The sequence below is a fragment of the Cebus imitator genome, unplaced genomic scaffold (genome assembly GCF_001604975.1).
Source record: "Cebus imitator isolate Cc_AM_T3 unplaced genomic scaffold, Cebus_imitator-1.0 Scaffold223, whole genome shotgun sequence".
Classification (NCBI taxonomy): Eukaryota; Metazoa; Chordata; class Mammalia; order Primates; family Cebidae; genus Cebus; species Cebus imitator.
Genome location: NW_016107538.1, coordinates 546355 through 557426, shown reverse-complemented (window position 1 = coordinate 557426; position 11072 = coordinate 546355). Strand labels below are relative to the sequence as shown.

The 11072-nt window shown below is 50.9% G+C and overlaps 1 protein-coding gene across 6 annotated transcripts in view; it reads left to right on the top strand.

Annotated features, from left to right (window-relative positions):
• The first annotated feature begins 3712 nt into the window (after positions 1-3712).
• PLD2 (phospholipase D2) overlaps positions 3713-11072 on the top strand; it is a 16615-nt gene continuing 9255 nt past the window's right edge. For 2 of the 6 annotated variants that reach the window (XM_037727223.1, XM_037727222.1), the window contains exons 1-10: positions 4008-4194; positions 4383-4492; positions 4595-4725; positions 4885-5027; positions 5703-5808; positions 5910-5975; positions 6106-6164; positions 6304-6396; positions 6490-6642; positions 7732-7881. In XM_037727223.1, coding sequence (XP_037583151.1) covers positions 4145-4194; positions 4383-4492; positions 4595-4725; positions 4885-5027; positions 5703-5808; positions 5910-5975; positions 6106-6164; positions 6304-6396; positions 6490-6642; positions 7732-7881 — 1061 coding nt within the window. In that variant the 5' untranslated portion in view covers positions 4008-4144. Of the gene's footprint in view, positions 3830-4007; positions 4195-4364; positions 4493-4594; positions 4726-4884; positions 5028-5702; positions 5809-5909; positions 5976-6105; positions 6165-6303; positions 6397-6489; positions 6643-7731; positions 7882-11072 lie in introns of those variants that run through there. The other 4 variants (XM_017496779.2, XM_037727221.1, XM_017496777.2 and 1 more) reach the window with 4 other exon arrangements.

Sequence of the window (11072 nt, the reverse complement as noted above, 5' to 3'; positions counted from 1 at the left end):
CCCACCCAGGGAGACAGATGATCGTTTTCCCTTTGGTTGAGCATTTCTCTTTCCCAGCAATGCAGTTGTCTGTCTGTCTGCTTGACAGCCCCCATTTTCCTTCAGTCCACCCCATACCTGCTTCTCTCTCAGTCCCTCGCTGTCTCCGGCACCCGCACCATGGGAAACACCATGCCCCCTTCAGACCCATCTCAACAGTGGAGGCGATCAGAGCTGGGAATGGCCAGAGCGGGGAAAGGGGTGTGGTTTCCAAGCACCCCCACCATGGGCAAAACTACCACTTAGCCTCAACCGCCTGGTGATTATAAGGCGCCAAGGATAGAAGAGGGGAGAGGAGGGAGGAAGAAAGGAGTGGGGGCATACTCCCACCAAACACCTATTTTTATGCTCCATTAATTTGGGGGTCCTCTCTGATTCCCATGGAGAAGCAGGAGGTGGTTGCGAGAGGTGGCACGACAGGGACGGACGCAGAGGTGCTATGACAGATGCAGTAAAATTTCACTGCAGCAGTGCCCGACAACTTGGTGCCAGGTTGGACACTGCTGGGGATTCGTTTGTATTTTAGAATGAGAATTGAAGTGCCTAAGATGTAAACTTTGAAAGAATACTCTGTTTTTAGAATGAGAAACTTTGTTATCCAGGGAAATGTTATGTTCTCATTAAAGGGTCTGACAGTTCCTATCCCCTGTTATGAAGATGGTTGTAATTGATTAATTATGCTGTCAGGTAAATTCTAGGGACTTTTACATGTTATCTCTTTTCACTTAATCATGTCAAAGATCTTTGGAGGTAAGTCCCTCACTGGTTAGGCAAGTCTATCCTGGTTTTACAAATGAGGAACGGGAGGCATTGAGAGGTAAGGTAATTTGTCCAAGGTCACACAGGCAGTTATTAGCAGAATAGAAACCATGCCCACCTTGAAATCCTCACCTTGAGTCCATCTGACCCCAGAATCTACTCTTTAATTTTTTATTTTTTTTGAGACAGAGTCTCACTTTGTCACCAGGCACCAGGCTGGAGTGCAGTGGCACAATCTCAGCTCACTGCAACCTCCGCCTCCCGGGTTCAAGCAATTCTCATGCCTCAGCCTCCCAAGTAGCTGGAACTACAGGCACATGCCACCACACCCAGCTAATTTTTGTATTTTTAGTAGAGACAGGGTTTCACTAGCTTGGCCAGGATGGTCTCGATCTCTTGACCTAGTGATCCGCCCGCCTCGGCCTCGCAAAGTGCTGGGATTACAGGCTTGAGCCACCAAGCCCAGCTTTGCTTTTGAGACGGAGTCTTGCTCTGTTGCCCAGGCTGGAGTGCAGTGGTACAATCTCATCTTGCTGCAACCTCAGCCTCCTGGGCTCAATTGATTCTCCTGCCTCAGCTTCCTGAGTAGCTAGGATTACAGGCACTTGCCACCATGCCCAGCCATATTTTCTATTTTTAGTAGAGATGGGATTTCACCATATTGGCCACGCTGGTCTCGAACTCCTAACCTCAAGTGATCCGCCCACCTCAGCCTCCCAAAGTGCCGGGATTACAGGCATCAGCCACACACCCGGCCCAGAATCTACTCTTTTAACCACCACACTGAGCTTCTGAAGCATGCTCCCAAGTATCGATGCCCTCAGCCAGCTTGGGGTGGCCAGAGCTGAGGTTGGAAACCTCTAGTCCAGAGCACCCTAGCCAAGGACTCTGAGTGCCCTTAAGTAAAGCTGTGCAAATGCTGTTTAATCATTCCCCAAGGGTACCACAATGTGGGAAATGTCAGGTTGCACGGTTGATTACACAGTACTGCCTGAGTTAGACAGAAATCTTTTTATTTCAATGAACTTTATTGAAGCAAAATGTATATACAATTTAATGCAGACATCTTAACATACAGTTCTATGAGTATTATCAAATGTATGCTCCCATGCAATCACCACTCCTATCAAAATATAGGACATTCTCATCATCCAGGAATATTCCCTCACGTGTCCCCTTACAGGCAATCTTTTCTCTACACCCTGCCACAGGCAACTACTGATCTGATTTCCATCACTATAGATTGTTTTTCCCTGTTTTAGAAGTTTATGACCAAGTGTGGGGTGGCTCATGCCTGTAATCCCAGCACTTTGAGAGGCCAAGGAGGGCGGATCATCTGAGGTCAGGAGTTTGAGACCAGACTGGCCAACATGGTGAAACCCCATCTCTACTAAAAATACAAAAAATTAGCCAGGTGTGGTGGCGGGCATTTGTAATCTCAGCTACTTGGGAGGCTGAGGCAGGAGAATCGCTTGAACCTGAGAGGCGAAGGTTGCAGTGAGCCCAGATCGTGCCGTTGCACTCCAGCCTGGGCAACAAGAGGGAGACTCAAAAAAAAAAAAAAAAAAGTTTATATAGGTTAGGCACTGTGGCTCACACCTGTAATCCCAGCACTTTGGAAGGCCAAGGTAGGAGGTTCCTTTGAGTCCAAGAGTTCAAGGTCAGCCTGTACAATGTGGTGAGACCTTGTCCCTACAAAAAAATTTAAAAATTAGCTGGGCATGGTGGTATGTGTCTGCAGTCTCAGCTACTTGGGAGGCTGAGGCAGGATGATTGTTTCAGCCCGGGGAAATCTAGAGTGGAACAACCATTTCGAAAAAATCGCTTGGCAGTTTCTTGTAAGTTAAACATACACTTATATGATAGAACAACTCCACTCCCTACTTACCCCAGATAAATGAAAACTATCCACACACAGACTTAGAGGAATGTTTGCAGGAGCTTCATTTTTATTTGTTTGTTTATTTATTTGAGACGCTCTGTCATTCAGGCTGGAGTGCAGTGGTGCAATCTCGGCTCACTGCAACCTCCGCCTCCTGGGTTCATGCGATTCTCCTGCCTCAGCCTCCCAAGTAGGTGGGACTACAGGGGTGCGCCACCACGCCCGGCTAATTTTTGTATTTTTTAAGTAGAGACGGGGTTTCACTATGTTGGCCAGGCTGGTCTTGAACTCCTGACCTTGTGATCCGCCTGCTTTGGCTCCCAAAGTGCTGGGATTACAGCTGTGAGCCACCCCAGCCTGCAGGAGCTTTATTAACAACGGACAAAACTAGAAACCCATATGTCTATCAAAAGAAGAGACAAATAAATCTGCTTTTTAAAAAAGATTGAAATACTCGAAGAGATTTTGTTTCCCCCTAGACTGCCAATTCCAGCGAAGCAAGCTCCGTAACCATCTTAGTACCTTACTCTCAGTGTCCGGCACGGAGTAAGCACGCAATAAATGTTTGGTGAATGAATGAAAGAATGCCCGCTCTCATACACTAATGGGTTTATAGCCACCGGCCCTCGAGCCTTTTACGCCCTCATTCCTTCCAGGTACAAATGCTATCCGGGCTAGGCCGAAGGTGGCACGCAGCGGGCCCGGGAGTGGGGCACCCACCGGCAGCTCCGGCAGCGGAGGCGCGTCCCCCAGGACCCAAACAGCGTTCGCGGCTGGAGGGTCCCGGGACTGGCACGGAGCGGAGGGATGCGCGCAGAGCTGTTCCTGGGAGAAGGCGACCGGGCACGCTGGGACTGACAGCGCGGGACGCCCCGACGCCGGGCAGCACTTCCCGGCCGCACCGAGGGGACCTTGCAGGCCCGCAGGGCACAGAGCAGCCCCAGAGCTCCCGGCGACGCGCGGGGTGGCGGGGGCGGGACAGGACAGACGAGAATCCCGCGGAGGTGAGGCCGGGGGCCGTCCCGCCCCCAAGGGCAGGCCCTGAGTCCCGGCCCCGCCCCGGCCCGCTGGGGCGTGGGCTCCGGCTGCTACTCCGCTCTGCTCTCTTGGCTTCGGGAACCCGCGCTGGCGCAGGCTCCGACTGCCAGGGTGAGGGGGCCTTGAAGGGGCGCGCGGGGATGCCAGGCCCAGGAAATCGTGGGGGGAGGGAACAGGCTCGGGCTACGGGGCCTCCACACTCAGCTGCACACTCAGATTTCAGGGTTGCTCCCCGCCCTCGGCGGGGATCGCGTAACTTCCTCATTCCCGCCTGGACCCCCTGCCCGGCCCCCCTGGCCTGGCGTGAGCCCGGCAGCCCCGCGCTCTCTGGACCACCCGGGGCTGCTTCCCGGCACAGCTGCTGTGCAGCCCCAGGTCGGAGCCTTCCGGGCCTGGCTGGGTGTTCCCCGGGGCTCTGGTTACGGGATGGGGCGGGGGCTAGGGACTGGGACTGGGATTACGGAAGAGGGATTAAGGTAGGGGATGGGGCCCAGAAGGGGGTCGGTGGGGCGTTGCAAACTGGCCGGGCGTCGTCAGAGGGGCGGTCAGGAGTCCATGGGGGGAAGGGGAGGACCTGCAAGAGAAGGAGGGCTGCAAGAGTTAGGATGCGGGGGGCGGGTTCTGCAGGGCACCTTGCCTCCCTGAGGATTCCCCATATTCCTAGGATGACGGCGACCCCTGAGAGCCTCTTCCCCACTGGGGGCGACCTGGACTCCAGCCAGCTCCAGATGGAGTCCGATGAGGTGAACACTCTGAGAGAGGGAGAGGACCCAGGTACACAGGGAATATGGATGGCCTGCAGGGAGGAGAGGCGGGTCGGGGCCCGGGGGCTGGGGCCTACTGGGGTCTGCCCTCCTTGATTTTCTTTCCTCCCAGCCGACCGGATGCACCCGTTTCTGGCCATCTATGATCTTCAGCCTCTGAAAGTGCACCCCTTGGTGTTCGCAACTGGGGTCCCTGTCACAGCCCAGGTGGTGGGGACTGAAAGATATACCAGCGGATCCAAGGTGGCTAGACTGGCCCCAGGGAGGGGGAAAGGGAGGGCGGGTCAGGGTGGATCCAAGGTGGCTGGGCTGGCCCTAGGGAGGCCAGAAAGGGAAGGCTGACCAGAGTAGGGAGGCAGGGACCCATGCAGGGAACATCCATTCAGTTTGTCACACCCCTAGGTGGGAACCTGTACTCTGTATTCTGTCCGCTTGACTCACGGCGACTTTACCTGGACAACCAAGAAGAAGTTCCGTCATTTTCAGGAGCTGCATCGGGACCTCCTGAGACATAAAGTCTTGATGAGTCTGCTCCCTCTGGCTCGGTGAGGGGGACCGAACTGCTTCCTGTAGAGGGCAGGTGCCCCCCACCCTCCTTTCTGTGTCTGCCCTCCTCCCCTGCCCCTGGGCCACAGCCTTTCCTCCCTGCAGTGGCTCTGGCCACTGGGCCACCTCTCCTGACCCCAGTTACCAGGAAACTTTTCCTGCTCAGCTTTCCCTGTCCATGGTTCTGTGCCAGCATCTCAGCCGGGCTGGATGCCCAAAATGTCCTTGGCAGCCTCACCCTTTTCTAGTCTCCATTCCCAGGATAGGGAGCCTTCTTTTTGCCAGCCTCTAGGCCTTTTTGTTTTTGACAAGGTGTCCTGTCACCCAGGCTATAATTCAGTGGTATGATCTTGGCTCATTGCAACTTCCTGGGCTCAAGCGATCCTCCCACCTCAGCCTCCCGAGTCACTGAGACCACAGCCACCACACCCAGCTAATTTTTGCATATTTTGTAGAAATGTGTTCTACTATGTTGCCCAGGCTAGTCTCAAATTCCTGAGCTCAAGTGATCCACCCACCTTGGCCTCCCCAAGTGCTGGGATTACAGGCATGAGCCACTGCCCCCGGCCACCTCCAGGCCTCTTCTTTTCCTCCAGGCCCCTGTCTCCAGTGTTTTCAAGAACCGGAGCACCCAGCCTTCCAGCTCATACCTGACCCTCATCTATCCTTTCCAGTTTTGCCGTTGCCTATTCTCCAGGCCGAGAGGCAGCCAACAGAGAGATGCCCTCTCTACCCCGAGCAGGTCCTGAGGGCTCTACCAGACATGCAGCCAGCAAACAGGTGGGACCAGACACCAGGTCCTCCGGGAAGGCATCGGAGGTGCAAATGGCTCTGGTCCCATCTGTCTCTCTCTCTCTCTCTCTCTCTCATCCCCACTTCAGAAATACCTGGAGAATTACCTCAACCGCCTCTTGACCATGTCTTTCTATCGCAACTACCATGCCCTGGTAAGGTCCAGGGACTGATTTTAGATGTGGAGCAGGATAATCAGACCTGCAGCGGGAGAGAGCCAGGGACCCCAAGGTCTGAGGGGCTGACTGCCAGGTGTCTCCTCTGGGCTTTTGTTTTCCTCTACAGACAGAGTTCCTGGAAGTCAGTCAGCTGTCCTTTATCCCAGACCTGGGCTGCAAAGGACTGTGAGTGTCTGGCACCCTTCACCCAGCTATCCATAGACATCACTGTTAATTTCTCCCTGTCTGAGAATGGGGCAGGCCGTGCAAGGTGGGCTGGCGGTCTAGAGTCCTCATCTGCCAACTCTTCCTGATTGTCCCACAGGGAGGGGATGATCCGGAAGCGCTCAGGTGGCCACCGAGTTCCTGGCCTTACCTGCTGTGGCCGAGACCAAGTTTGTTATCGCTGGTCCAAGAGGTATGGGCTGTGGCCAAGCAGCTGGGCAGTAGGTAGTGGTGAGGAAGGAATTTGCAAGGGCAGAGAGGAACACAGGGAGCCCTTCCGCTCTAGGTGGCTGGTGGTGAAGGATTCCTTCCTGCTGTACATGTGCCTCGAGACGGGCGCCATCTCATTTGTTCAGCTCTTCGACCCTGGCTTTGAGGTGCAGGTGGGGAAACGGAGCACAGAGGCACGGTACGGCGTACGGATTGATACCTCCCACAGGTAAGGCCTCCCTGGTGTAAGAGACAGCTGGTGAGTGGTGAGCCAGCCCACAGCCCTGCCTGGACTTGAGTAAGAGATACCATAGGAGGCAGGGCGTGGTGGCTCACGCCTATAATCCCAGCACTTTGGCAGGCCGAGGCAGGCGAATTACAAGGTCAGGAGTTCAAGACCAGCCTGGCCAATATGGTGAAACCCTGTCTTTACTAAAATACAAAAAATTAGCCGGGTGTGGTAGTGCACGCCTGTAGTCCCAGCTACTCAGGAGGCTGAGGCAAGGGAATCACTTGAACCCAAGAGGCAGAGGTTGCAGTGAGCCAAGATCGAGCAGCCACTACACTCCAGCCTGGCAACACAGCGAGACTCTGTCTCAAAAAAAAAAAAAAAAAAAAAGAGACCACAGGAGAGAGGAAGGGTTTTCCACCTCCCTGGATCCGGAAATAGTTTTGAATCAGGGAACTGGTCCAGCCAGATGCTTGGGACTGCTCCTAGCATCTGGGCCCAGAGAAAGGGGGTTGGTAGAAGCCTGGGAAAGGAACTGCTGACATAAAGAAAATTCCATTTGTTCATTTGTTCATTCTACAAACCTAAGTGCCTGGTACAATACTAGTTGCTGATAGAATACTAGGATCCAACTATGAGTAGGGCAGATATGGCCAGGCGAGGTGGCTCACGCCTGTAACCCCAGTACTTTGGGAGGCGGAGGCGGGTGGATCACCTGAGGTCAGGAGTTCAAGATCAGCCTGGTCAACATGGTAAAACCCCATCTCTACTTAACAAAAATTAGCCAGGCATGGTGGTGCATACCTGTAATCCCAGCTATTTGGAAGGCTAAGGCAGGAGAATCACTTGAAGCCAGGGTGGTAGTTTGTAGTGAGCCGAGATTGTGCCACTTCACTCCAGTCTGGGCGAAAGAGTGAAACTCTGTCTCAAAAACAAAATAAATAAATTAATAAGGCAGATCCATACAGGCCCTGTCCCTGTGGAGCTGTGATTAGGGACTAAGGGAGGAAGTGGGAAAGACAGGAGAGGTCTCTGGGCAAGACCGTAGGTATGGAGGGCGAGGATTTAGGGTCCATCTCATTGTTCCAGGTCCTTGATTCTCAAGTGCAGCAGCTACCGGCAGGCACGGTGGTGGGCCCAGGAGATCACTGAGCTGGCACAGGGCCCTGGAAGAGACTTCCTATATCTGCACCGGCACAACAGCTACGCCCCACCCCGGCCTGGGACCTTAGCCCGGTGGTGAGACACTGACATCCTTTCTGAGCTTGTCTGTGGCCTTCTTGACCCCCTGGGTAGTCTCTGAGTCCTTCATCCTCTCTTTTATCTTCTCTGAACTCTTCCTACCTCAATGACCCACCTGGTGACTTTTTTAATTTTCCTGACCTTTGACGTCTTTTTTTTTTTTTTTTTTTTTTTTTTTTTTTTTTTTTTTTTTTTTTTTGAGGAGTCTCGCTGTGTCGCCTGGCTGGAGTGCTGTGGCACAATCTCACCTCACTGTACCCTCCACCTCCTGGGTTCAAGCAATTCTCCTTCCTGCCTCAGCCTCACAAGTAGCTGGCACTACAGGCGTATGCCACCACGCCCAGCTAATTTTTGTATTTTTAGTAGAGACGGGGTTTCACCATGTTGGCCAGGATGGTCTCAATCTCTAGACCTTGTGATCCGCCTGCCTCAGCCTCCCAAAGTGTTAGGAATACAGGCATAAGCCACTGCGCCTGGCCGACCTTTGACATCTTTAACCACATTGATCTCTCTGATTTCATTCTGACCTTTCTGATCCCCAAACTCGATCATCTCTTCTGACCCTTGACCTCTCTAACCTCTTATAACCTTTTAAACCCCCCTCTACCACACTGACCCTCTCTTCTCTATGATCTTCTCAAATCTCTCTGATTTAGTCCTTCATTTAATAAACATTTTCTAAGCACCTACTAGGGCTGGCAGTAAGACACAGGCCCCTCTGGATTAGGGAAGTAGGTGCTCAACTAATGAAACAATGTATTCTTGCCATACTGGTGATAGATAGAAGGTAACGAACACAGACAGTGGGTAGAAGGTAACAAGCACAGACCTAACCCAGCAGGGATATCAGGACAGGTTTCCAGGAGGTGATGACTCTGAAATAGTTTTGCTTTATTTAAATCAGAGACTGACATAATATTAATTTTGATTTGGTTTTGGTTTTGGTTTGAGACAGTGTCTTTCTCTGTCACCCAGGCTGGAGTGATCATGGCTCACTGCAGCCTCAACCTCCCAGACTCAAATGATCCTCATGCCTCAGCCTCCTGAGTAGCTGAGACTACAGGCATACACCACCACTACTGGGCTCAAGGGATTCTCCTGCCTTGGCCTCCCCAAAGTGCTGGGATTACAGGGATGAGCCACAGTGTGTGGCAAAACCAATCCATAGTGGTGGAAATCAGATCAGTAGTTGCCTGTCGCAGGGTGTGGGAAAAAGATTGCTTGTTAACAGGGCACACAAGGGAACATTCCAGGAAGATGAAAATGTCCTATATTTTGATAGGACTGTTGATTGCATGGGAACATACACTTGCTGATCCTCACGGAACTGTACTAGATAAAGAAAATGCAGAACAGTCCAGGCAGAGAAGACAGAAGTAGCTCCGGGTGTCTGGGAACCACCAGGACTTACTGTTACTGAGTGAGGAGGGGCAGTCAGAGAAGAGCCTAGGAGTCAGCAGTGCCTGATCTCCCAGGATCTGGTCTGCTAATATCACAGGCAGAGGGCAGCCATGGAAGGAGTTTGTTTTTGGTTTTGTTTCTGTGTTGTTTTGTTTTGTTGAGACGGCGTTTGGCTTTTGTCAAGCAGGCTGGAGTGCAATGGAGCAATCTCAGCTCACCACAACCTCTGACTCTCAGGTTCAAGCGATTCTCCTGCCTCACCCTCCTGAGTAGCTGGGATTACAGGCTTGCCCCACCACGCCTGGCTAATTTTGTATTTTCAGTAGAGCTGGGTTTCTCCATGTTGGTCAGACTGGTTTCAAACTCCCAACCTCAGGTGATCCACCAACCTTGGCCTCCCAAAGTGCTGGGATTACAGGCATGAGCCATGGCACCCGGCTGGAATTTTTTTTTTTTTTTTTTTTTGAGATGGTGTCTCACTCTGTTGCCCAGGCTGGAGTGCAGTGGCCCCATCTCCACTCACTGCAGTCTCCGCCTCCTGGGTTCAAGCAATTCTCCTGCGTCAGCCTCCTGAGTAGTGGGGATTATAAGCATGCACCACCACGCTCAGCTAATTTTTGTATTTTTAGTAGAGATGGGGTTTCACCATGTTGGCCAGGCTGGTCATGAACTCCTGGCCTCAAGTGATCCACCCACCTTGACTTCCCAAAGTGCTGGGATTACAGGCGTGAGTCACCACGCCCGGCCTTCCTGCATATTTTCACATGTGCATGCACATGTTACTTCTGTTTCAACATAAATGACATCATGCACCCTCTTCTGTGATTCATTTTTTCACTTAATACATGTGTGAGAGATTAAACACTTATTTTTTTTTTCTTCACTCTTATAAACAATGTGATTAACACAGTCTTTGCCTAAGCGTTGTATACGATATATTCCTTTTTTTTTTTTTTTTTTTTAACAAGAGCTAGTTACTTCCTGCTACTTTTAGGATATATTCCTAGAAATGTAATTACTATGTATATTTAATTATATTAAAGAGTATGTGCATTTAATATTTTGATACTGCCGGCTACTGGCAGTGCCTCACGCCTGTAATCCCAGCACTTTGGGAGGCCGAGGCGGGTAGATCATTGGAGTCAGGAGTTCAAGACCAGCCTGGCCAACATGGCAAAAACCCATCTCTACTAAAAACACAAAAATTAGCCTGTAATCTCAGTTACTTGGGAGGCTGAGATGGGAGAATTGCTTGAACCCAAGAGGCAGAGGCTACAGTGAGCCAAGATTGCGTCATTGCACTCCAGCCTGGGTGACAGAGTGAGACATTGTCTCAGAAAGCTATATATATTTTACATGTATACAGTTATATATATATGTACATATATATAAAGCTATATAGAATATATATTTTTGATACTGCCAAATTGTTTCCTAAAAGTTATATTCCCAGTCTATGAGAATACCAATTTCCCTAGCATATTGAATAAAATATGCTGATATTGAATGTTACCAATTATTTTAATTATTACCAATCTAGTGGATTTTTTTAATGTAATTTTATTTTAATTTCTTTGTTTACTAGTGAAACTGAACGTCATTTGCCATGATTGACCATTTTAATTTATCTGTGAACTGTCAGTTCTTACTCTGCTCATTTTTCAGTTGGCTTATGTGACTTCTTCTTGTCGATTCACTGGTGTTCTTTATGTATGATGTATTAATCCTCCTATTCTTTAATTGATTAGGTTATTGTATCTTTTTCTTTTTTTTCTTTTTTTTTTTTT